Raw genomic sequence first — 26,051 nt, 5'->3', positions numbered from 1 at the left:
GTGGCTGAGCGTGGGAGGGGCAGGGAGCAGGGACCCTCTCAGCATCCCTGCCCTGGGTGCCCACCTCTGCCCAAGTGGTCCTGCCGGGCCGGAGGATGGTGGCAGCAGGGTGAATGCTCCATGATTTACTTTTAAAAGCTTTTATGATCAGTTTCTTGCAGGGCAGAGGAGACGGCTCCGGGTGACCCCCCTGTACCTCGACAGGTCACCCTCCTTCCTCCCGGCACCCTGGGCACCCACCCAGCCTCCTTCCCACCCTGCCCCGGCCCCACACCACCCTGCAGCAGGGGCATCCTCCCGCCCCCCGAGACCCCAAAACCTTTCACCCCCTCTCAGAGACAACTCACCCTCCAGCAGCCTCCCCATGGCCTCCAGAAACCGCTCCCCCTCCGCCCTGCCCCCCAGATGCCCCCTGTAAGGGGTGGGCCAGGATGGACCCCCGAGATGAGGAGCTGGGGGGGGGGGGGGTGGCCGGGGCAGAGGTATGGATGCTCCCCCAGCTCCGGGGGTAGAGAGGGGGGGGGGGGGGCCGTGCAGAGGTTTGGATGCTCCCCCAGCTCCGGGGGTAGAGAGGGGGGGGGGGCGCGGCTGGGCTCCGGCAGCAGCTCCGGGGCGGGGGGGGGGGGGGGGGGGAGGCGGGCGGGCGGAGGACGGGCCCCCCCGCAAGCCGCTTTCCGCCAGCGGGAGTGGGTCGGTGCCATGGAAAACAAAAGGGCCCGGGGGACGGGGAGGGGAGGAGAAGCCCGACGAGAGCCGAGGGAACAGGCGATCCCGTTTCCCCCCACTTTCCAGAGGAGCGAGGGCGAGCGGGCTCCGACCCCCTGAAGCTGCCGGTGACGGGGCAGGAGGGACCGGGGAGGGGAGCGGGGGGCCGGGGGGGAGCGCCGCCGGGGCCGGGGGGGGGGAGGAACGGGCTGGCCGGGCCGGGGAGGGAAGAAGGGAGGGCTGGCTGGTTATTCACGGCTCTGGTATGCGGCGTGCCGGCCCTGCTCCCACCGCCCCCGGGCTGCCTCGGCAGCGAGAGGCGGCGGGGAGAGGTAACCGAACCCCCCGGGGGGGGATGCTGGAGGTGGAGGGGGGTGGGATGGGAGGGAGCCGGGCTGGAGGGGTGCTCCGGGATCTCGAAAGAGGGGGGGGGGTGCGCCCCCCCAGCCCGCCTCCCCCCTGAGTCCCCCAGCGCGTCGGTCGGGGTGATGGGGATCTGCCCGTCGGTGGGCTGGGACTGAGACAGGGCACCCCAAAATGAGGCCAGCCAGGGGCTTGAAATGCAGCAGCCAAGGGGACACACCGCGCCACGTCCCATCCCCCCCCTCCATCGCCCCCAGAGCCCTCGGGGCTCCTTCCCCATCCCTTGAACCCCAGTCCTGGGGTCGTTCACCCCTGCAAGACAGGACCCTTTGTATCCCATTTTGCACCCCCCAAAAAGTTGTTGTGCAGGTCTTATTCAGCCTCTCCATTACCAATAAAATGTCTTCCCCCTCCTGCTCTAAATGACAGGGTTGGGGACTGGCAGGAGCAGCAAAACTTGCCTACAAGGCAGAGACAAAGGGGTCTCGCTGCCAGCTCCTCGCAGAGCCACAGTTAACCTCTTCCCTGGTGGGACACAGCTTTCAGACGCCGGGAAGCGAGCATGCAGTCCCCTTTGCAAGGCAAGAGGAAGGGAAGTAAGGAGTTAGCTCAGAAATATTTCGCTCTAAAGACTTCCAGCAGCCAGGGACCCCACACTCTCTTGCTGAGCAAAAGCACTTGAGAAGCTGTTTTTTTTCCACGACATGGAAAAATATGGAGATGGGGGGGTTGGTATGAGGTCCGAAAGCGTGCTGAAAATCTCAACAACTTGATGGTTTAGGGGAAGGCTGGTTGTGAAAGATCTGTGGTTGCTCTGTTTCTTCTAGTTCCAGCCTCAGCAAGGCCCAGCTCCCACTTTTCATCCCAAAGCCTGGGGAAACAGCATCCCGGGGGGTGGTATTTCATCAGAGAGACATTTTCTAGAGGGGAAGGAAAGGGTTTGGGGGGAAGTTCCCCACTTACATAGGTAGGCAAAGGCCCTGATCTTGGTGAGGAAATGCCTTTTTCAGATGAGGAAATATTTCAGACAGCCTTTTCCAGCTGAAATGCTGGGGATAATCACATGGATGCTTCGCTCTTCTACTACTTCCTCTTAGTATTTGCCAAAAAAAAAGCAGATCCTCATCTCGGCTAGACCTGTCCCGTTCATTGCCCCCATCTCTGTTCCCAGGAGGAAGGATGAGGCCCCTGCTCTGCTACCTGGGGCTAGCCACGCTCCTGGGGCCCTGCCTGGCCTGTCCCAGTGCCTGCTCCTGCTCCACCAAGAAGAATGGGCGGCTGTTGGCCGAGTGCGCCTACAAGGATCTGCAGGAGGTACCCAAGGGGTTGTCCTCCAACGTGACCATCCTCACCTTGTCGGCCAACAGGATCGGCTGGTTGGGGCAGGGCGCCTTTGCTGAGGTTCCCGAAGTGCAGTCGCTGTGGCTGGGCTACAACCAGATCGGGCTGGTGGAACCGGGGACTTTTGCCTTGTTGGTGCACTTGAAGAACCTGGACCTGAGCCACAACAAGATCGCAGATTTCCCCTGGCAGGACCTCCGTAACCTCAGCGGTCTGCAGATCCTGAAGATGAACAACAACCGCCTGGCCGGGCTGCCCTGGGATGCTTTCCGTTCCTTGAAGGACCTGCGCTCCCTCTGGCTCAATGACAATGAGTTGACCACCTTGGCCGAGGGCACCTTTGACAACCTGCCCTCCCTGTCCCAGCTGCAGATCTTCAACAACCCCTTCAACTGCTCCTGCAAGGTCTTCTGGCTGAAGAAGTGGACTGAGAACACCTCCGTCTCCATCACCAAGGGGGGGTCTACCCTGTGTGTGGCTCCCGGCAAGCTGAAGGGCAGGGCGGTGACAGACATCCCCGACCACCACTGCGTTGCCCCCTCCGTGCAGCTCACGTACCTCTCCAACCTGGACAACACTGTCATGTACGATGGCCTCACCCTGACGCTGCACTGCAGCGTGGCGGGCAGCCCTCCGCCAGAGATCAGGTGGAAGATCCAGACCGCCAGCCGCCGTGTCGAGATCAACGGGCCCAACGTGGCGCGGGATGGAAACGTCAAGCAGAGCCAAGAGCGCTTCTTGGTCTTCAAGAACGGCACCATGGCCATCCCCAACTTTAGCAAAGAGGATGAAGGCATTTACACCTGCCTCGCTGTCAATGACGTGGGCACGCGGGATGTCTCGGTCAACGTGGCCTTGGCTGGGTCGGAGAATCCAGCTGAAGACCTGCTCCGAGATGACCCCCAAGCCAGCCACCTCGGGGGGCGGAGCTGCTACAAAGGGGATGAAATGGATCCCTCTGGTGCCGGAGAAAAGCTGGTGATCGTTTACCACATGCCAAGGGAGTCCAAGAGCAGGGCTGGAGGAACGGTGCCCCAGGTCCACCTGGGGACCCTCCTGCTGGCTTTGGGCACCGTGCTCTGCTGTTAAAGGGGAGAGAAGGAAACGGTGCCTCGGGGGTTCCCCCTCTTTCTGTAGCATTTATCTTCACGTAGTGCCATGCCTTTGCTGAGCTTCTGGGAACTGCGGGCGGTCAGGAGTCAAAGGGGGCCAAGACTCAGGCCCAGGGCTGGTAGTTCAACGCCCCCTTAGATGGGGGTCAGGGTTAGTCTCCGTTAGTTGAGAGCTTCGGACAAGCTCGGGTGATGTAGAGCAGATCCTCACCGTGCTGCCACTTTCCAGGCATTCAAAGCTGCCACCTCCTGACTTATCTCCCTCCCGAGGCCAAAGTGCGTCTGCAGGATTAAAGGCCACCCTCAACAGGGTGACCATCACCCATCCCCAGGGCACCTCTTGCAAACAGGATCCCATCGGCCCAGCGCCACCAAAGGTGACATCCCCCCGCCGCGACCAGCACCCAGGCCCTTGGCTGGCCAGGCGCATCCTTCCTACCACCAACCTCGCGTGAAGCACTGGGAGCAGAAGGAACAGGCTGAGAGTGGGGTAACAGACTGGGCACAGGCTCCTGGGGTTCCCAGGGCACGTGGCTCTTGGGGGGGGACAGAGACATGACGGTGCTTGGTAAGCAGGATGGGTGCAGTAGGACGTGCTGGATGGGGCCATGGCCGTTTTGTGGAGTAGGAGAAGCTTTCCCACAGGCTCCCTCCTTGCAGGAGCGCAAAGGGCTCCCTCTGGCCGGGTGCTGGGAGCACCCAGGGTGCCTGCACTCTCCCTGCATGTTGCAGGATCAGGCCCTGCCACCCTCAGTACCTCTCCCAGACGTGATGCAGCTGATTTTCCCCTCCATACCCACCCCCCTTTCCCTTTACCGCTGAAGCCTGCGGTCCAAAACACTCGGCTGGGCTGGACCCCCCGAGCGGCACTGCTCCGGCTCTGACCCTGGCGGGGAGGGATTGAGCCCAAAGAGACTAAAATAACTTCCCAGCACTCTTCTCTGACTGGAAACCGAGCGGGGGCTGCATGATCGAGCGGGAGGAAGAAAGATTGGGAAAACCCAGACGACAGAGAGAGAAGCTGAGCTGACCAATAAGCCATAAACACGCTCCTTAAGTGCTTTAGCATTCCCACATGGGACATTTATACCCTACCTGGCTGCCCCAGGGTGCTGGGGAACCCCTTGTCTCGTGGCAGGGGTCTGAGCATCTCCCCCACCCCAAGGCACAGGCGGTCCAGCTCTCAAGTCTTCTGCCAGCGCTTGCCTGTGGGAGCTGGATGGACCCCTACAGCCACCCTCGCCTTATAACCAAAGCTGTATAGACAGCAATAAATATCTTTTTTTTTTTTTAAAAAAAAAAAAAAAAAAAAAACAAAAAAAAAAAAACCAAAAAACACCAAGCTGCTGCGTGCTGCCTCTGTGCACTCCCCAAATCCCCCAGACCCAACGTCATCTGGGGTACCACAGCTCATCACGAACCCTCTTTACTCAGGGGCCTTTCCCCCCCCCAGCTCCCCCAAAGCCTGTGCTATAGCATCCCCCCACGATGAACCTGGAGGGAGGACACGTTTATGGGCTACCCAAAAATCCCCCCCACCGCTGCTTGCATCAGGGAGGCAGCGATGCCAAAATAATCAGCTGAAAAGCAGCTGTCCTGGAGCCTCAACCCTCCGCACAAGCTCTCTAACCCCGCAATTCGGTGTCCAGCCAGCTGGCAGGGTAAGGAAAGGGACAGCCGAGGAGCTGCCATACAGCAACGCCGTCCGGGTACGGCGCCGAGGTCTCCGCGGGGGTCTCGAGGCAGAAGCAGCCAGCAGCTCCTCGCACGAACGGCCTTTGATGTTTAACAAGCAGGCGCATGCTTTTCCCATTACAGGCAGAACGGTTGAAAAACATCACGGCCCCAACGAGAGTTTCGGTTTCATTTTGTGAGATACAACTTTTAACATCAATTTTATCCCAGCCGGGGTCCTCCCTTCCCTGTCCACTTGGGAATAGGCAGGTACAGGAGCTTATTCCTGCAACCTCGACTGGGAACAGGGTTTGGAGCCTGGGATAAGGATAAAAAATAAGATTTAGGCTCTCAGCAGCCCTAAGCCATGCCTGAAAGTCTCTGCTCAACTTGCAGAGCTGCTGTTCCCCTCAGCTTTACTGGCGCGTGGCTGTTTTGTCGCCAGAAAGGTGAATTCCTCTGTGTTCGCCAAGCTTACTCATCGCTTTTATGGCAAATTATTAACGATATTAAGCATCACTCATTCATAACAAACAGGGCACCCAGCCATGCGGCTCCTGGGTTGGATGCTGCAGGCGATATCGCACTGGGCATTATCACCCTGAGCCATCACGGCCACAACCCCCATCAGCTCCTCTCTGTCCCTCACATTTGCCAAGCCACAGCATGACTTGGACCTGAATTTCCATTCCTCACCCAGGAAACTATTCATTAAGGGCTTCTTTTCAGACAGATCAGCTCCCTGAACCACCTCACCATCAGTTGGTGGAGGGGACTGTGGATGCACATGGGCAGAGCTATCCCGTGGCCATACCGACGTTGGGGGTTTAGAGGAGAGGTGAGAAGCCACGATGAAGAAGAAGAGCTCAGTTCACCCCCAGGACACCCTGCTTATGTCAAAGAAGGGAAAGAAAACAAGCAAATTGATGAAGCCACCTCCTGTCTTCCTGCCAGGGCTGTCATCTCTCACTTCAGCCTCAGCCTGCTGTCTGCCAAGACAGCTCCAGGAAGCCTTGGGCAGGGCAGTGTAAACAGATGCTGAAATCCATCTCCACCCATGGTCCAGAGCTGCCAAAGATTTGAGGGATTACCAAGGCTGCCTTCAAAGCCCCAGGGCCTTGGAGGCTGGAGATGGGTTGGGATGGGCTGCAAGGGAAAGGTGCAGCCTTTGCTTTAGGGCATCTCTTCACCTCGATAAATGCAGGACATCCAGCACCCGCCAGCACCACATCTCTCCTGTGCTCAGCCAGGCAAACCCAAGCACAGCCCGGGGCTGGGAAAATTGCACTTCGGGCTCCTGCTGTCTTAGAAAGAAAACATCCCAGCTCTGCCTCCGGTGCCACCGCTGTCACCCGGTTTGGTGACATTGCACTATGTGCCAGACAGTAATCCAACATGATTAAAACAGCGCTGTTTTAATCGGGTTTGATTAGTGGGCAGTGGATGTGGCAGAGTTTTGAGCATCCAAGCGTACCGGGTGGCTGTTGGGGCAGCACCTGAGGGCAGCAGATGAAGGCAGGGACCCCTGTTTCTTTGCTGGGCTAGAAAGGGAGGGGGTCGGGCTCCTGGGAAAAGGGATGGCTCCCACCCAGGGAGCCTCAATGTTGTGGAGAGGTGCCAGGACACTCCAGGGAAACCCCAAAGCACAGGGGTGCTCGCTCACTCCCAAACCACACCGACAGTGCCCCAAGAGCCCCGGCAAGAGGGCACGGCATCCTTGAAAGCCTGTGAGGAACAGGGCTGCACCCCCAAGGAGCTCAAACCCCATTGAGCAGAGGGGCTGACCCTGCTCTGTGCAGGGTGGGCTGCAAAGTCTCAAAGGTGCCTGCTTTAGCGGCTCGAGGTGGGGTCAAGAAGAGTAAGGAGCCACCCGTACAACTTACCAAGAGCCCTGCCTGCAGTTGCAGCGCTGAACCCACTGCGCGCAGGCTTTTCAAGGGACACATCGTGGGAAAGAGGTGATCCAGCAACACCTTGGGCACTTACCTTTGGTGGTTTAGCCACAAGGTGTCCTGTTTCAGTTCCCATCCTTCAGGGGACCTGTGGTTTTGGGGCCGAATGTTTTGATGGGAAAGTAAACTGATCGGCTTTGCCCTAAAATTTCCCTAAGGTGGGGAGGGGGATCGCAGATTGGATCCCATCATGTCCAGGTCAAGCAGCTCTATCGCAGAGCCTCTGCTCCGCGTGGTCAGAGCAAGGTCAGTCCCAACCATCACCCGGAGATGTGGCTACGATGCTCCTCATATCCCTCCTGCCAGGTCTGACTTCTTTGGGAATGGCCCAGAGACCAAGCACACCCCGAACGTAGGAATGAGGTATGTGATTTATTAACCTTCCCCAAGTCAGCACGTCCAAGCAAGGTGTAAAACTGCGGTCTGTGTGTTCAAGCTCAGCTCGCTCGGAGGGTCACCAGCCTTGGGGAACCACTGGCTTTAAACAAAACAAGGAGTGGCAGCAAGAGGCACTGGGGGGCATGATGAGAGTTACAGGGAACAGAAAACAAATGGCTCCGCAACCTCACAGCCCAGGGCAGGAGATGGGGATTTTAGCCTTCAGAAAATTGGGGAAAAAAAATGTCCCAGGGTTAAGTACAGTGGCCAGGGGGAGCCAGGGTCAGACCTGAAAGGGAGAAGCTGGGAATGGGGTTGGCAGCAGGAACCTTCTCCGCAGGGAGACCATGCTGAGATGCAGGTAGTCCCTCGTGCTCGGTCTGACTGAAAATCCCTCCACACACACAAACACACACCTCCTCCCTCTTTCCTTACTGCCCTGGTGCTGGGGACTTGTGCCTGCCTTGCCACGTGTCGGAAAGGCAACTGTTGAGGACTGGTGGGTTCATTGCAGGAGTGACTCCTAAGGTGTTTCTGAGATGTCTGAAGGGTTTAGCTTGGCTCATCAACCCCTCTCCGTCCAGGTCAGGCTTGGAGGTGACCCATTTGTCTTCACCTCTGGACCTTGGCAGTGGCTCAGCATGGACTCAGGGCTCAAAGCCAGCCCACGTCACCACTGGTGAGGGACCGGAGGCTGGAGAGGGGCAAGAGGTGCCCAAAACTCCTGCCAGCACAGGAGGAGAGTCAATGGGAGACAGGGATGGGATAGGACAGGAGTGTGGGTGGGAGGCAGAGGGAGGTGGGGGTCTTCTCTGGAGGTCAGGGCTTGCGGGGGCTGAGCTGGGTGCCGTTGGCCGTGGGGTCGGAGAGGGCGGTTTTCCGGCAAGCAGTGAGCGAGGGGTTGTTGAGGAGCGTGTAGGCCAGCCACCAGCGGGCTCGGCTCTGCTTGAACCTGGCTCTGCTCGGAGGCGCCTTCTTAGGCTGCATCAGCTGGATGCCTGGAAGGAGATGGAGAGGGGACACACACACACACACACACACACACACAATTTCAGCCCCAGCTCCCCCTCGCTGGGGCTGCCCAGATGCCACCTCCACCCCGGGGCAAAAGCAGAGGAGCCCCATCCTGCCCGTGCACAGGCAGAGGAACGGGAACAGCTCCTGGGAGGGAGATGATCACGTACCAAGCAGAGGTGGCATAAAAATGGAGAGGGCACCAGAGCCACAACCCTCAATGGTCCCTTTACCCCAAGGCACCACCAGCATCGCGAGAGGAGCAGCAAACCCACAGAGGAGACCCCGATGCCACCCCATAACGATGGCCATGCATCCCCCCCAGTTGGCAGTGGGAAGGTCTCACCTTCTTCCAGGTTGCTGGCCCGGAGCCCCGGCGGCCCCTCTGGCCTGGCTAGCTGGAGAAGCATCAAGCAAAAAGCCTTCATCACCGGGTGGGACTGGCTGACCTCGATTTTCAGATAGTGGCAGTAAGTGTGGTAGCCTGGGGGAACACGGCCCACAGTAAACGTGTGTGGTGGGGCCAGACCTCATGGTTCCCTCCTCCCTCCTGCCCCGGGGAAAAGGGGAGGGTTAGTTTCCAGGCTCCATCTCCTCCGTCTCTGCCCTGGATGAGCTCTGCTCCCAAAACCCCAGCAGGAAAAGCAGTGGAAGGGCTGAGCTCTCCTCCCTCCTGCCTTTAGTACAGGAGACATGAGGGTCCGTTGCCTGTGGGATGAGGGTCTGGCCACTGGTGAAGCCCAGGAGTCCCCAGCAAGGCATCGCCCGCCCTTGGGAACGGGTGGGCAAGCAGGACCAAGGGAGCATCAGGAAGAGCCACGTTGTCCCACCTGCCCGTTTCTGAACAGAGCATGGTCACCAGAAGCCACCCTTGGACCTGGCAGCTCCAGGGATGCAGGGACCCCCTGGCCATGTCCCCTGAGAACTCCATGATGGGAGAAGGGCCCCCTTACTCATGGAGGTGGTGCAGAGGGACCTCCCCGGTGCCCTACCCGGGTCAAAGGTCTCCACGCCACGGTTAAGCAGGCTGATGTCCAGCTGGCAGAAGTGGATGGCGTTATAAAGGCCAGAAATGACCATCCTCCACACCCCGGCCAGGACACCCACTAGGACGTTGATGAGGAAGAGCAAGTAGGTGACTATGTAGAGAGCTCGCCTGTGGGTGGAGAAGGAGGAGTAAGGAACACAAACACCACAGGATGGGAAGCACGGCCCTTCCCTGCCAAAGACACCTCCTGCCAAAATAATCTTCCCACCCTTCCCTCCCTCCTCAGCAGACACGATCCCTGCTTGAGGTGTCTCCATCCCATGGAGAGAAGCAAACACCCTTGAGGGCTCTTGGAGAGGAGGCAGCCTGCTGTGCCATCAGGACTTCAAAGCTTGGCCTCCGGCACACGTAGGGTCTCCGTTTCACCTTGAAGACTTAGAAACCAGCCAAAGCATGAGTCTGGTGGTTTGGGATGGAGGACACCAGCTCCTGCGGAGGTCAAAAGAGCCTCCAGCGGCCTCCCTGCAATGCTGGGCAAGTGATGGAGGTGGCGGAAGTGCCTTGGCTGGACAGAGCAGGACACTTAGATCCATCTGTCACCCTGGCCTTCAGCATAAGGAGACGGTTTAGGCAGTGACACCATGTGTAAGCGAGGGACCACATCTGCTGGCAGCGTCCGAACCAGGCCAACCGATCCTGAGGGATCTAGGCTTCCTCTGAGGCTTGCAAATGGGAGTGGTGGAGTTGGGCACAGACCTCACCGGCTTGGCCCCACTGAAATCAAGGTTGTAAAGGGACCATGGCCCTCTAAAGTATCCAAAGAAACCTCTCTGGGAGCATGAAGCCCCTTAAACCCCTCAGATCCACACAGGGTTTCCCCCTTGAACTCACGGCACAGAGGATGCCATGACTTCAGGGGCGTGTATAAACCCACCACAGTCCTGGTGTCCTGGACCTCGGGGGGGACAGATCTGCCCCAAAGGCCCCCCACCTGTTGGTGAGCTCTTTCCGGAGGGAATGCTGCTCCAGGAACTGGTAATGAGCTGCCAAATTTTGCACGATGACGGCGACAACCAGGGTCAACCAGAAGGGCCTGGGTGGGAGGGAAGAAGCAGGTTGGACCCCCGGAGGGTCTGAAGCATGAGACACAATCCCAGGCAGAAGAAACCTCCAGCAAAGTTGAAAAAGCTCAGGATAGAGCTTCCCCTTGTCAGACTACCCCAAAACACACCATGGCTGTGGATGTGGCACCCACTCAGATCTTCCACCCCTCCCCAAGGGCTGTGAGCGCTCACCACATGTTCTGAATGATTTTGAAGAGGTACGTGTTTGTGCCGGACTGGAGCGGGATGACAAAGAGGAAGGTAAATCCCACTGAGCAGATGAAGAAAATCACTTGCTGGATGAGGAGACCTGTGAGGAAGACATGGGGAGAGAAGCCATGGTGGGGGGAAGATGGAGAAGCGGTTCTTGTTCTTGCTCTTATTCCCCAAACCTGTGCTCGTTGCTGAACATGTCTTTCGTTTTAATCTCATAAAAAAGCCTGTGAGATCCTTACCTGCCTCCCCTACTCCCAGTACAATGCTCTGCATGGGATTTCATTACAAGTTCAGCCTTTCTTGTTGCTCCCCACATTATCCCCACTGAAAAGAGCCATTCGTTCGGGGCTGCAACTGTGATGCCTCATCATAAAAATCGGCCTGAGCTCTGATTTCTAATCACAAATCACACCAAGATCAGCAGCAGCTGTGGTCCCTTGTGCTTCACCTCTGCTGCTTTGCTTTAATGACTTGAAAACCAAGATTTTTAAGCAAGAGGATGATTCACAGCAGCATGGTAAGATGCACCCAGACCTGCCAGGGATGTACGGAGCACTGGGTGGCCAAAGGAAAGCAAAGGGGTGCAAGGAGGTGCTCCTGGGGTACTCCCCAGCTCCTACCTCCACACTAATCTCTGCAATCTGCCAGCAAAATAGGTCCACTTTCCTGAGGGGTGGTCACCAACAGACCTGGTGGTCCCTCTGTCCTTCCATCACCCCCCTGGACCATCAGCTTGACTCTCCAGCATAGCCTTGGGGTGCCCATATGGTTGGGTGTTGCTCATGCATCACCCCAGACACTGCCCAGAGTCACCTCCCATGGGTCAGAGAGACCTTCAAATGTCTCCAAACCACGGTGGGGTGAAGATTCCAACCCCTTTTGATGTCCTCCACCCATCCATGGGTTGGCCAGGCCTCCCAGCCAGGGAGACCCAGGCTGTGCTGGGGAAGTCACACAGCGAGGAGCACCCGGGAGGTGAAGACCGGGACTGAAGGAGAGAGACAGCCCTTTGCACGAGATGCTGCGACAGCTTCTCAAATCAAAATATTTGGGCTTGAGCCAAAACGAGTTGTCATTCCGTGCCCCCCCCCCCCCCCAAAGCCCTGTTTTTCTTCCCAACCATTTGGTGTTCAGCATGGTCCTTCCCGAAGGACAGATTGCGTTTGGGGAAAGAGGAACAAAAGCCTCACAGCTGTCCCTTTGCAAAACGGGGCAAGAAAGGAGGAAGAGATGCTTAAACCTGGGGTAGGCTGTGCAAGGTGGGGGTCTGCCACCGACCCTCCCCCTCCCAACCCCCCCCCCCCAAACCCTTTACCCAGGCAGGCAAAAGCTGTCTGGAAGGCGGCAAAGCTCATCCAGCAGACGATGGCTTGTCGGGACGGGCGGAGGATATGGGCTTTGTAGAAAACATCCAGCACGGCCCCTTGGTAGAGCGCCTTCAGGTTGTTCCTGGGGAAAGAGACCAGCTGCATCCCGGCTCGATGACAAGGTCAAGGCCAAAGGAACGAGGACACCGTACCTGTGCATCACCAGCGACCTCAGGAGCATGGCGCAGGTCAGCAGGCAGCACAGCACCAGCGAGCAGATGTAGCAGACTGCAGAGGAGCAGGGGAAGACGGCCGGGTCAGGGCTGCAGCCAGGCCCAGAAATGGGATTTTATTGTAAAATGTACCTCGGGAGCATTGCAGAGGCAAGGGCTGAGTTATGAGGCTGCATGAATGTACCCCCCCACCCCGCCCTGTGCCTCAGTTTCCCTCCCTACCCACTTTGCGACACGGGGATCTCCCTCTCCCAGGCAGGCGTGAGCTGACGAGTTGGTGAAAGGGAAGGCAAAAGACAAGCAGCCAGGGGAAATACAAGCAGTTAGGCTAGCTCAGCGCTGGAAAAATTATTGAGCAAGCCGTGATAAGCAGGCAGGGTGATGGAGAGAGCCTAGGAAGATGCTCTCAGAAAAGGGGATGCTGGGCAAGAAAGCAAGAGGGGAAAAGGAGGTCTCATAGGAGGCATGGAGATGTCAGGAAAATAAAGAGGATGAAGGGGGCTTGGTGGCTTGGGAAAAGCCATAAAGAAACCTCCCCGGGGTTGATGGTACCCCAAGGTAGGGCCGTGGAGGGCGGGGGGGCACCCCTGCCATCCCTGCACCCCCCCCTCCTCCATGTCTTTCCATCACGCAGGGGGCCGGGGGCCATCTGCTCGATTCCAGCACGTGTGAGCGCCCGCAGCCGAGGGGCAGCATCTGCAGCGCGGCGCTGCCGGCCCTCCCTGCCTCGCCGTCTTGGCACGCGGCGGCTGCTCGGAGACGCCTGGCACGGCACCAGCCTCACGCCGCCGCCTTTCACGTCCGCGCGGCTGCGGCTTCGGCAGCTGGTTTGGACATCCCCCTGGAAGCTGCCCCATCACCAACTGGTTTCCTGGACCATCCTCTGGGTTAGAAATCTCTCTGGTAAGTTCTGAAACCCTCCAAAAATCACCTATGGATTCAGGACCTGGCTGGGAACCCACCTTCCAGCGACCAGAGGTAGTACTTGACAGTGTTGAGCTCCTTCTCCATGTCGCCCGGGACAGCCGGGCTCTCCGAGGGCACCAAGCCAAACTGGACCAACAACACCACGATGTCCTTCGTCATTCCTGCCCGCACGATCTGGATGGTGGGGATGATGGCTACCAAGAGCAGCAGGGCGACCTGCAAGGGACCGGTGCCACGTGAGCCCCGGGTCACGGCATCCCACCGCTGAGCCATCACCTTAGCTTAAAGACTTAAGGCTGGCTGAGCCCTGGAAGCACATGGCCGGTTGCCGCAGCTCAGCCAAGGGGTGGTAATACCTTGAGGCACGCTAATACTATCCCTGTAGCCAAAATTGTGGCGTGGCAATGACATCTGGCCTCCTCAGCCTTGAGAGGACGCGGCCAAGAAGGCAGGGAGGGGGCTCTGCTTGGCATTTAACCATCAGCATCACCTGGTAGACAGCAATCACGGCCACGGTTACGGACAGAAGGAGCTTCAGCGGGATCTGGAAACCTGTAAGGCAGAATCAGAGGGGTGTATCAGAGAGAAACTGGGGTGTGAGATCCCGGGGGAAGAGGGGAGCAGGCTGTAGGTCCACCCGACCCAAAGGCCAAAGCAAACACCCAGGGGAGAGCTCTGGAACTGGGCGGTCAAATACAAATTGGGATTTCCCCAGGGAAATCCTGCAGCGATGTACAGCTGGGAGCGGTTTTGCTGTACTTTGAGCAGGATGGGTTTCCCTCCTGTTGATCCTCCTTTCCTGCAGGCCCCTTGAAACCTCGTGTGGCCGCAGCACCGAGTCCCAGGGTGCCAGCTGTGTGGGGAGCCACGTCCCTTGGGGTGCCACCTCCTGCGACAGCCCCTGCCTCTTCCGCGGGCAGCGAGGGGCGAGGAGTATTTCCCCATTCCTGGGCTGTTTGGGATTTCAGTCCCTCATCAAGCTTCAGGCTGCAATACTACAACAACTCAGACCTGAACCTCGCTGCCTCAGCCCACTCATGCCCCCCATGGTGGTGGGGGGTGGGGGGTGGGGGGGTGTCCAGCTCCCCACCCCAAACCGCAACAGTTTGTGCAAAGCCAAGGCATTACACGTGCGGCGGGCAGCAGCTGCTGCGGCGCAGATGCTTTGGGGAAGGAGCCAAGAAAGGCATTTGCTCTCCCCGGGGAGGGGAGGCAGCCTGTTTGCCGAGCTGCCGCTGCAGCCGAGAGCTCAGCCCGTGCCCACCCGCCCGCAGCCCACCTTCCTCAGGAGCGTAGATGTAGGAGCATAAATACTTCTGGACCCTTGATAGGAGGCTGTCTTCTATCTTCGCAGATCTGGAGGGGGAGGGAGAGGGTGAAAAGCACGTCCCTTGGGAGCAGGGACCCCCTCTGCTCCCTTTGTAGGCAGCCAGAGAGGGCTGGCACAGGCACTGGCTGATCAGGCAGAGCTAAGGGAAGGTGTTTTCCTTACCTGCCCTTCTGAGGTCGTTTGGACAGGACAGCCTTTAGGTACTTCTTGTAATAACCTCCCCCCATAACCTGAAGGAAAGAAACAGTAATTTGCCTGGTTTGAGCAGAGGGACACACTCAGGACAGGGAGAGGTCACTCTGCTTTTTGGGGAGCCAGAGCACCTGCATCCCACCCGTCAGCCATCTCCTTGCTCTGCTACCCCCCCTCACCCACCCATCGCTAGCACAACACCCTCCGTACAGGGCGGGGGCAATGGGCTCCCAGCCCTCGTTTGGATAACGAAGGTGTTGTAACCATGCTGGCAGCAAGTCATCTGGCACCACAAAGGTGGAAATAAATCCGCCTTGTTCCCATCAAGAAAGCAGCCCCAAATCAGGTGCGCTGGTAGGATAGCTGAAAACCCTCAGTCCCATCAGCCAGCTCCCAGCAAGTGCCTGGGGGTCACTTCAGTCCATGCTTGGGCTGACTGCTTTTTTTTGAAGTAGGTTTTTTCTCCTCTTTTCCCAACAAAGCCTCGGCATTTCCCAAAGGGCTGGGGATTATCCAGCCTCCTGGGAAAACAAGGCGGCCCCTGTCCTGGCCTGAACAGGATGCATTGATGCCTTTAAGCCTCTTGTACTAAGGAGTTTATCCAGTGATGGATTTTCCATTCCCTCTTCAAATCCATCGAGATAAACATAGCCACAACCCGTGCCATCAGAGGAATGGAGGGCAGGCAGCTCCCAGTGACGGAACAAAGTGGGGAACACATGCCCTGGGAGCACCCCGCTTCTCCTGGTCTCCAAAGCAGGCAGATGGGCTTGCGGGACTGGAGAGCTCCTGAAGCCACGCAGATCCATCAAGACGTTCTCCCATGCTACCACCATCCCCCCGAGTTGCTCCGTGGATCTTCTTTACCTCCTCAGTCAAGGCGGCCTCCTGCCCGGTGAAGCTCCTGATGAGCAGAGCTGGATACCAAAGGCTTAAGAGCACAAGGCAGAGGATGATGGGGATGTAAGAGAGCATGGAGTAGTACCTGTATATCTGGGGAGAAGAAGAGATGTGACATGCCACACCAGCCTGGGGGCCTAGTCCTGGGCAGGGGACACCTTAACGTCACTTCAAGGAGGTGATGAGAAAGCCACCTCCAACCCTGGGCCACATCGGCCTCCCCGCATCTTCCCCAGGCAGCGGGACACGCACCTTTGGCGACTGGGGACAATCCACCTTCTGCCAGATGTGGACCACGCAGTGACACCAGGAGAGCAGGCAGCCCACGAGGTAGCTGACCCTGTGCCGGACGGTGGCACAGGCGAGCAGGGGGTAGTAAAAGGCAGGGTAGTAGAGCAAAGCCAGGATCTTCCAGTACTCTAGGTGGGAGGATGGGAAGAGAGGAGGGAGAGCGAAACAGGCAGCGCTCTCAGTAGGGACCAGGGTACACGGGCTGCTCAGGCTGCCACCCAAAGCTGCACACCTCCTGGATGGGGCAGAGTGTGGTGCCCACGAGCCAAGAGGGTGCTCGGCTTACCCCGGGCGCTCCGGGAGGAGTGAGCAACGAGTGGCAGAGGGTCTCTGTCCAAGACCAGCACGCAGAGGGAGGAGAACAAGATGCCGAACACTGCAGCCACCAGCCCTCGGTTGCCTTCCTCCTCCAGAAAGTTGGCTGGGCTGCAAGCCAAGGAAGAAATGAGCCTGACACCAGACCATGGGCATCCTGTCCCCACCGTCTGCTGCCCCAGAGCTGGTTTATCCATGCTGCAGCTCGGCATCCCTGCACCCACTTGGCTGCAGGGTGACAGGGACCTTGGGGACCAGGGTACGGGGCCAGGGTACCTGAGCAGTCCTGGGACACCGTTCCAGCAGCTCCGGTGGAGACGCCTGCGTTTCACCAACAAGGACAAGCCCACGAGCACAGCCAGCTGCCAGAAACCCAGTCGAGGGAGCAATAAATACATGGCGGGGGGGTGTCTGAGGGGGGGGCCTCAGACATACTGCTGTGTGTGATGGGAGCCTCCCCAGAGACACTATCTCCACCCACCATCCTAAATCCAGCCATAGTTGAAGAAGGGACAGGCACTTCTCAAACTGCTCTGATGAGTTACAAGCTCTAAACCCTTTAGAGGGACCATGCTGGGGAAAAAAATAAAGATAAATCAAAGCCCTCCATTGACTACAGGCATGAAACAAAGCCTGGAGACGTGTGAGTCTGTTGTTAGAGTATCCCAGCTCAAACTAATGAACCCAGACCTCATATCTGGGAGTAGATGGGCATGCCTTGGTCTGTGGGACAGCAAACACGACATCGGGGCAGGTAACCCAGCTTGTGGGATTTGGCAGGTACTTACGGAGACAGGTGCCATGCAGATGTGATACAGTCTGGGAGAAATGGTGGGGTCACAGTCTGGGATTACGCTGGGAAACATGCTAGAAAGAGGGGTTAAAAAAGAAAAAAAATCATGGGTGGTTGTATTTAGTCCTGAAAGGGAAAAGCAAAGGTGCTGGGGTAATGCCCACGTACATGAAGATTTCGGTCTGATGCTGAGAAGGGGCAAACCTCTGAAGAGTTGGGTTACACAACCATCAATAACCAGGAGTGAAGTCACCCTCACGAGATGATTTTATGATCAAGCGAGAGAGATAACGCCCGGGAGTGTCCCTAAGCGTGTCCCCACAGGGGCTGGGCTGCACGTACAAGGATGCCAAAGCTGAACAAGAGATCATTGAGGAAGGATAAAACTCCCCTGGCTCTGTCTTTTCAAGGGATGCAGCCTGCAAAGCGGCAGTTCTCCCTGCTGCCTAAGGCACTGCACTTTTAAAATGCCACCTGGGAGGCTGAAGACCCCTCGTAGGGTGTTTCAACACCTTTCCCATGGGAGAGGCACCAGCCCCAGAGCTGGGGGGACGGCAGAGGGGATGGCTGCCCAGGGTCCTGGAGCTGCATCCCTTGCACAGCCAAGGCCAGCCGAGCAGGCGTGCCAGGCTTTGCTTTATTTATTTGCTCTCTGGCCTCCATTACACCCCTTAATCTCTGCTTTGCCGCAGCCCTCCTCCTCTCCCCAAGGCCAGGCACAATCGTGCCCAGCCACTTTCACCCAACACTGATCAGCAAATCCCTGTGCTGAGGAGCTGAACCCCCTGAGCCCTGTAACTCGCGGGGGGGGAACACCCTGAGCCCCATAACTCGAGGTGGAGGGACCCCACATGAGCCCTCATGCCCTCCCAAACCCCGCAGCACCGCTGGGGTGGGCAGAGATGGGAGGCCAGCTACAGAGCTCCCATGAGCAAGGCTGCAGGGAAGGGTCTGATAGTGAAATTAGGATTTCTTAGACGTCATATGTCCAGGACTGTCCCCAAACTGCCAGAAAAGGCTTTACAGGACCAACCGCCATTAGCAAAGCTCTGGTTTCTGCCTTTTATTCTCTGCCAACGGCTGGCCTTGGCTAGACCAGAAAATTCTTGCTGTCCAAAAATACCCAGGCTGTGGAGATCCAGGTCACCCGCTTGCAAGGTTGAGAGCACAGGGATGCCAAAACCCTTTTTGGTATCACCAGGGCTTCAGCATCTTAAATCCAGAGCATCCAGGAGCCGTCAGATGGGTTAATCCCCCGGTGCTGCCTCCATCCCTTCACTGACCACAGCTTACTGCAAAGGGGGACACCCAGAAAATACCCCAAAGGTTTCTAGCAGAAGTGTGGGTCACGCCAGTGGGGCTTCACTTGGGGAAAGAGGGGCTGGGCAAGAGGATTTCAAAGGCTGTTTTGCAATGCAGAAGATTGAAGGACAAGGAGGAACCCTTTGGGCTGGTCACGGCTGGGATCTCCTCCTGCTTGCTTTCAGGATTAAGGTATCAGTCAACTGAGCGGCATAAAACCCACCCATAGAGGACTAAGTCAACAGAAGGACAACAGATGCTGATAGATGGGCCTTGGGATGCCCAGCTTCACGCCTCGTGGGACACCTTGGCTAAGTTGCCCCGCTGCTCCATGCCTCGGTTTCCCCTCCCTATAGCACTTCTCTTGTCCTTGGGAAGGGCACCCAGCTAGGATGGCATGAAGTGCTGGGTCCTTGCTGCAAGGTTGGGCCCTGGGATCCCGTCCCCGGGGCAAATACAGCACTGCTTTTGGGAATACATTCAGTTAAAGAACAAATCATCATGGATGGAGGAGGGAATAGGCTTTACAAGACCAAATGTTCGGGGGGGACAGGTGGGGGAAGAATACATCCATGCAAGCCCAGGGATGCTCAGCCCTATTTTGCAGGTAGGAAACCTGTTGAGGGTCGCTGTGCCGTGCCGTGACCCGGTGGAGCATCCCAGCCCTGCCTCCCTGAATATAGATTGGGGGGTGGTGCCAACTCTCTTCACCCCTGGCCAAAATCGGCACAGCTGCTTGCAGAGAGCTGGGGTGGGATTAAGGCAGGGGACCCTTTTGCAAAGCTGTGTCATGAGGATGTCTTCAAACCTCAAAACACGGAGACCGAGCAGCCCTCTCTAGGCTAGAAAAGGCTCTGGGGGCTTTAGAGGGGTCAGGGCAGCAGGTTAACACCATGCACTTGACTTTGCATTTTGACAAAGCCTAAGCGAAAGGGATAACAACTAGCAGAGATTTACCCCAGCTCTTGTCAGAAGCGCCCTAAGGAAATGAAGCATTTTTAGGGGGCCAAAACAAGCCTTTTTAATCGCCTCCCGCTCATCCAGGAATAAATCCTGGTTCTGCTGCTCAAGGAACACTGCTCTACAGAAAGGGGATAGAGCAGGCAGGCAGGAGGCTGGCAGCTTCCCAGGGTGACCCCAGCAGGGACAGGGGGACATGTGGCACCCGCCAGCGGGGCTGGACACTTACTCCTCCTGTGGCATGTCTGGCTCCATGGTTTCGTAGATGTACCAGTCAGAAAGGACGTCGTCGGTGGCAGCAAAGCCGTTGTCCAGCGGAGCATCGTGCATCCCACCGGAGCCGTTGGCTGCCATGGCTGTCTCCTTCCTCCCTCCGCCGGCTGGAGAGAGATGGTGAGAGGCAGCCAGAGGCAGAAACACCCGGGCTTTCCTGTGGTGAGTCCTCCTGGACTCTTGGAAATGCAGGGATAGAGGCACCGAGCCAAGAAGCTTTATCTTCTCGGGTCACTCCCGCAGCCAGGGGAGACCGGGAGCTTCCAAAAACCAGCCCGTGCCTCCAAGGATCCGGCTTTTATCTGGACTCGGAGGGAGGGAGAAGGGACGAAACCCCCCCTCGCCGCACAGCCCGGGAGCTCAGGGCACACCTAATCATCCCCCGGCCGCTCCCTGCCCGCCGCGGGATGCTGATAGACTCGGAGCCTTTGTTTGGGTTGTTTAACAGCTTTTACGCCAATGACTTGAAAACCAGCGCAAGGGTCAAGTTTTGGGCTCGACGGCACAGGCTGGCTGGCAAAGCGGGGGTGAGATGTCACCGCGGCTGGGGAGCCCGTCACCCCAATGTCCCTCTGTGTCACCAGACGTCCCACACAGCACCCAGCCTCCCCCAGCCCCGGGAGGAGACCTCAGCCCCTCTCCCTTTGTAGCAATAAAAAGGAAGAAGGATTTGTCGTGGTGCCAGACCCAACAAGCTCTCGTTTCTCCTTCTCCCCACTATTTTTTGATGTCTTTGGCCCAGACAGCCCCACACCCTCCGCTGCTGTCCCAGAGCTACATCGCACAGGCTGCAATGTGCTTCATCTGCCATCGCTATCGGAAAAGGAGTGCCCAAAGATGTCCCCAAATTCCAGGCAGTGACGCTCAGTGCAGCCTCCAGCCTGGGAACCGGACCAGAACCTGGGGACACCTCATCCCACAGCTTGGGGACGTCACCAAACCCCCCAGGGCTGCTCGGTGGCTCTGAGGGGATGGGTAGGAGATGGATGACTGAGCCAGCAGTTTTGTTCCGGGCTGCTGTTTGTACAGCTGGTGTTCACCGGGGACCGTGATGGATATAACACGCCAGCTTCAAAGACATTCCCCAAATCAGGGCAGTGGCCCTGCAGGCAGCCCCAACTCTGGACAGACAAATGACGCTTGCCACCACGGCCACGTTGCCCCACGACCAGATGCTTCACTGGATATCTTGTCCCCAGCCAGGCGTTGGGTCTCCTCTGGAGACTCCCTCTAGGTCAGGACATGAGACCCGGGACCTTCACCTCCCTCCCCAGGGGTCCAAAACTCAGCTAGAAAGCAGGTCACACACCCCACCCCCCAGAATTTGGTCCACATCAGGGTGCCACCACCACCCCGCTCCCCACCAGCGCAGGCTCCAGCAGAGGAAGGATGGACCCCACCAGTTCCAGGTGAGCATCCAACTCAGATGGACCCTAGACCCCATCCTCAACCCACCCAGAGCATGTCCCAGCCTCGAGGCATCGACTCTCCAGCCATCCCTTGGTTTCGCCTGCGCTGGGAAGCAGCTCTGACCTCACCTCCCAGGAATGTAGCACTCCGTAAAAAGGTAGAAGGAGCCTGTAAAGTTCATGGCGGTGCACACACATGTCTACAAACCTCTTTTCCCTCCCGTGGGGTCACCGGAGGCTGGCAGGGCTTGGAAGATGGGGCGGGGGTTTAGGCAGGTAAAGCGAGCCATGCCAGCCGTGGCACAGGGCAGTATCCTTCTGGGGATGCTGTTTCCCACACCGAGCAGAATTCGGATGAAGGACCAGCTCCAAATGCCACCATGGGGTTGCCCGTGCCCCTCTCACCTCCCTGTGGGGCCACCCAAAGAAGGGCAACTAGCAGAAAGCAAGATCTACCTACCTACCAGCTCAGACAGGCAGCTGATCTGCCTCTGAACGAGCCAGCGGATGCCACCTCGCCAATGCCCCGATGTGCAGCCGCTCGGGAAGACGGCAGCCGCAGAAAAGCAGGAAGGAAAGGAGAGAAAGGCTCGGTGAGAGGCACGTTGCACGCAGACGTCAGGGAGCCAGCCCCACCTGGCAAGCCACAGCCTGAATCCGGGCAGCCACATCACGAGGCAAAGCTGACAAACTCCCTGAGTGGTGTGTCAGCTCCCCTTCCAGCACATCCTTGCTCGGAGTATCATGCACGCCTGGACCCTGTCTCTGGCCGGGTATGGGATCAAAGTGGGTCAATACTGTCCCAGCATTGGGTGATCTTCAAGTCTTCCAGCCCAGCCTGCTCATCTTGATGAGACGGATGCCGTCCCTCTCCAGGGGAAGGTCTCCTCCTCTGGTCCACCAAGCAGGGTGGCAACATCTTGTTCACCATTGATGAATGGTCTGGAGAAACCAGGAGGTGCTTCAGAGCCTCCAACCCATCTGCCAGGCAGGCCATGGCAGCGTAAGCCGGAGTGAGTGATGGTGTGACATGGGGACATCCAAGCCTGGACCCCAATGGGTCTCTTATTGCCAACAGGGCTGGTGCTGTGCTGGAGGAGAGATCTCGCTAGGGGTGGGTATTTCAGCTGGGGAGAAGCATGCGATGAGGATCTTCAGCCTCACCGCAGCACAGGGAAGACTCAACCCCCCTATTCCCGCCCAGGCTGCAAATCCCGGTGTCCTGGAAGAAGAGGAGGAGGAGAGGCAGGTGTGCCAAAACCTCAGCGGGATCTGCATCCCCAGCCAGGGCAAGGCCACCGCTCTCCACCCCGCTCGGCGGGCGCTGGCTCCTCCAGCCGGGGCCCAGCCAGGAGCTCGCTGGCTTTGCAGCCCCTCCGTGCCCTGGGTTTCCCCGAAACCTGATCCCTTTGCTCCTCCAAATAACCTCTGCCGAAACAGGCTGGGTCTTTGATCGCAGCAGCCTTGCCTGAGATTGATGGGTTCAATAAAGCTCCTTCATATTCTTCATTTCCCACTATCCATCACTCTCTGGGGAGCTTTTGCATCCCACCACTATGAATTAAACTGGGGGGGGGGGCATAAGGGAATTAGCCCCCCTTCCCTCCTCCCATCCAGCCTAATGGTGATGCCTTGTGTACAGCTTTTAATAAAAATGATAAAGATCTCATTTCACAACTGTTCAGGGAGCCCCTGGGCCAAGGGGTGTGTGTGTGTGTGTCAGGGGGGAGCAGAGGGGGAAGAGTTGTTTAAGCGAGATCTCCTCTAATTCAATTTGCCATTCGCGAGCCACAGTGGTGGCTGCTGGGCTGGTCCCTGCGAAACCAGGTGGCACAGAAATGGCTTTGGAGGCCACCAAAGAAAGGACAGCCTTCCCAAAGGTGGATTTAGAGGCTTCAGCTGATGCTCGGAGAGGCAAAGCCTGGTGTCACCTCAGCACAAGCTGAGCCTGACAACTTTAGCCCCAAAGTCCACCAAACTCCGTGGCCCAGCCCTAAAATGAGATGAGAGAGGCAGGTTTACACCCACTTGTGCTCAGCTAGGAAGGGCAAGGGGACAGCTGGTCCCATCCCTTCCCTTCACCAGTGACTTTGTAGCTCTCCAAGCACCAAAGACGAACCGGCCAACCCTTGCCCAGAGCTCTCTGAAAACTTTGATCATCTTTCTGGAAAGTCAGAGCTTTATCCAGTGTGAAGATCCCATGCTGTCCCCATGTTCCCCAAACGCAAGCGTCGAGCCCACACACACCCTGGACCACCCATCCAGAGGCTGGGACCTCCGGGAAGTCGTTGCCCATCCTTCCCCCAGGAGAGGGGCCCCAGGGGATTGAGAACGCCAGACTCATTGCACTCGTGAGCTGAAGCGGGAAGCCCGGTGGCCGGTGAACCCGCTGCACCCCAGCCCGTGACTCCCCTCCATCCTCTCAGGAAAGCCCCTGCCCGGGGCAGGGAAAGGTCCGGAGGAAGTTTTTCATCCCACTCAGCCATCCCGTTCTGACAGTCTTTTCCTCCCCGCTCCCAGCTCAGACATGGTGATGCCGCTACTCAGCCGATCCAACCCCCCCTCTCCCCCCACATCCCGCCCGCACCCCGACCTCCACCGCCCTGGGGGGGAAGCTGTGGAGCTGCTCCAGCTCTTCACAAGCCCTTTCCTCAGCAGAGCTGGAGCCTGCAGATAATAAATCCATCGCGAAGATCATAAACACGCTCACCAGAGAGCCGAAGAAGCCCCTTTTGCATTTTAAAGCAAAGGCAGCTTAAACATTTAAACCAAGGAGGCTGTTTAAGGTTATTTTTAGGCTACTGACCCACCCCCCCCGCCGCTTCATTTCAAAGCAAAGGCAGCAGCACCTGCTGCACATGAAGCCCCCCCCCTCATAAGTCAGGGGAAGAGGAAAAGTCACAAGTTTGCAAGATCACACCAAAACCTGCTGAGAAAGTTGTCCGTTGGCGCCGAAAGCAGCACCAGGGGGGTTCAGGGCAGAGCACCCCATAACTTCTGCTCCTGCGATGGCGGGGCAGAGCGAGCATCTCCCGGGGAGAAGCCCCCTCTGGGACTGCTTCCCAAGAAGGAGCTAAAATCCCTGCTTAAGGGCAGAGCTGGGTTTTTGGGGGGCTCCTGCCCCCTCCCAGAGTGGGATTTGCCCCACCATAAGCAAACAAGCTGCAGAATGAAGCTTGCTTTTACAACCTGGAGCAATCAACTCCGCGGGTTTGTTAAGCCCAGCTTCCCCCCACGACGCCAAGTTTGCAAAAAGCGATGACAAAGAAGTGGGGGGGGGGAGAGGGAGGGGGGGAGAAAGAGGAAAGAAGACCAAAAAAAGTTACCTTCTTCCAACCAGCAACCTCCTTGCAAGGCACCCGGAGGCTTGGCTTGACGGGGGTCTCAGGAGAAGCGTGGCCTTGCTAAGCGGGGTCTAAAGCATCCGCTCGCGGGAGCTTGGCGCGGATGCGGCCATGCAAGCTTAAAGGCAAAGTTCAGAGCACCGGCAAGCCAGCGGAGGCTTGCGGTGGCTCAGGGAACTTTATCCCCTCCATCGCCAGGAGGCCTTGGCTGGGGGCCACCCTGGGGTTTAGAAAATTAAAAACAACCAACCCCGTGCTCTGCTCTCCCTTTGATTAGGCAGAGCTTTTCGGGAGAGGAGGCAGCTCGACCCAGCCCCCTTCTTCCCCAGCTCTCCGCCGGCTCAGCTGGGCTTTAGCTGCTCCCTTCACATCCCCCCCCCACCCCCCCCGTGGAGATTTAGGGGGAAGCCCAGGGACCGAGACGCTGCTGTGTCCCCTCCCGGGGATGCAAACATCCCTGCTTCCTCCTGGGGTAAATCAAAGGGCTGGCTCCTTACTGGTGTAAATCAACTGAGCCCAATCCTTTGCCCAGATCTTGCAGATTTATTTGGTTTTGCCCCTATCCAGTGCGACTTGGGAGGGGTGGGAACAGGTAAGGAAAGTTTGGGTTTGGTGCAAGCTTGGGGACAAGGGTCCCCGGTTTGGGGATGCCACCACCAGAGCACCGTCCCTGCAGCCCCTCGGAGATGGTCGGATCCTGCCCAGGGCTCACACAGCAAGTGCCGTGGGTGCAGAGCGACAGTCCCCCGGCAGCGGAAAACAGCCCAGAGGAGGTGGGAAAGGGATGCAAAATGTCTTGGGGTACAAACTGGGGGATGATTTGGCAGGAGTAACCAGCCCCCCTGGGTGCAGGCAGCTTTGCTCCTTGGCCAGCACGTCCTTCCCACCAGCTACACAGAGTCCAGGAGACAGCAGCTTACGGGAAAAGAATATGATCTGGGCAAATACACACACGGTCCACATGTGACAGCAAGTGGAGCAAAGGAAAATTAATCAAGGTTGAAGATTTAGCTTAATTTTTAGCCAAAACCTTGTGGTAATGCGGAGAAAAATGACCTGCAGGTTTCTTTCTCCCTTCCCTGGGATTGTTTTTAAATGAGAAATGCTGCTGTTGGATCCCAAAGGTGCTTCCTGGGAAAGACGAGGGACTGGCAAAAGGGTTAGTAAAGAGGGAAGAGGCTGAAATTCAGAGTCACAGGGTTTGGGGTTTTTTTCCCCTCCTAGACAAAAATATTCCGGCGATGTTCATCCTGATCTTAGCAAAGTGATCATTATATAGATGAGCACCAGCCTTGGAAAGGCTTTGCTTCTCCCAAAACATCTCAAGGCACTCTAATGCCACCCCCCCCACCCCCCCCCCCCAATTGATATTCCAGCAGTTCGACATTTTCAACTCAAAAATGGCTGTTGGGAAACCGGCCCCAAGCCTTGGATGTGCGGTTGCCCCTTGGCCCTGATGGCACCTACCCCTCGCCGAGGTTTGCTGCCCCCTTCTCAGGCAGCCGGGACCGGGCTGGGGAGAAGCCCTGCAAGGTGCAGGTGAACCAGGAGCTCGGTGGCATCCCCGGCTGCTGCTTGTGCTGGATCAGCACGCAGATGGGATGGTTTTCCTTCTCCTTCCACCTCTGG

General features: G+C 57.7%; 2 protein-coding genes across 6 annotated transcripts; one reads left to right on the top strand and one right to left on the bottom strand.

Annotated features, from left to right (window-relative positions):
• The first annotated feature begins 677 nt into the window (after positions 1-677).
• ISLR (immunoglobulin superfamily containing leucine rich repeat) lies at positions 678-4,826 on the top strand. Of its 2 annotated transcripts, none has more exons than XM_042803697.1 (2): positions 678-833; positions 2,240-4,826. In XM_042803697.1, the coding sequence occupies exon 2, from the start codon at positions 2,248-2,250 to the stop codon at positions 3,496-3,498; it is 1,251 nt and encodes a 416-aa protein (XP_042659631.1). In that variant the 5' UTR covers positions 678-833; positions 2,240-2,247; the 3' UTR covers positions 3,499-4,826. The 2 variants fall into 2 exon arrangements, with proteins under 2 accessions (XP_042659631.1, XP_042659630.1); XM_042803696.1 differs by lacking the exon at positions 678-833 and adding an exon at positions 951-1,037.
• A 2,674-nt stretch (positions 4,827-7,500) lies between these two features.
• Positions 7,501-24,587, bottom strand: STRA6 (signaling receptor and transporter of retinol STRA6). Of its 4 annotated transcripts, none has more exons than XM_032990198.2 (18): positions 24,405-24,587; positions 19,626-19,776; positions 17,130-17,208; positions 16,618-16,703; positions 16,313-16,452; positions 15,988-16,154; positions 15,703-15,828; positions 14,806-14,873; positions 14,593-14,669; positions 13,804-13,865; positions 13,349-13,529; positions 12,366-12,441; positions 12,162-12,295; positions 10,823-10,940; positions 10,519-10,620; positions 9,532-9,695; positions 8,886-9,023; positions 7,501-8,523 (listed from the first exon to the last, which is right to left on the bottom strand). In XM_032990198.2, exons 2-18 carry the CDS (start codon positions 19,748-19,750, stop codon positions 8,345-8,347), a joined length of 2,022 nt encoding a protein of 673 aa, XP_032846089.2. In that variant the 5' UTR covers positions 19,751-19,776; positions 24,405-24,587; the 3' UTR covers positions 7,501-8,344. The 4 variants fall into 4 exon arrangements, with proteins under 4 accessions (XP_032846089.2, XP_032846088.2, XP_032846091.2 ...); XM_032990197.2 differs by lacking the exon at positions 24,405-24,587 and adding an exon at positions 21,539-21,826; XM_032990200.2 differs by lacking the exon at positions 24,405-24,587 and adding an exon at positions 21,543-21,627.
• Positions 24,588-26,051: the final 1,464 nt, after the last annotated feature.

This window comes from Tyto alba, unplaced genomic scaffold (genome assembly GCF_018691265.1).
Source record: "Tyto alba isolate M040663 unplaced genomic scaffold, T.alba_DEE_v4.0 Super-Scaffold_41, whole genome shotgun sequence".
Classification (NCBI taxonomy): domain Eukaryota; kingdom Metazoa; phylum Chordata; class Aves; order Strigiformes; family Tytonidae; genus Tyto; species Tyto alba.
This window is presented reverse-complemented; position numbering and strand designations above follow the sequence as displayed.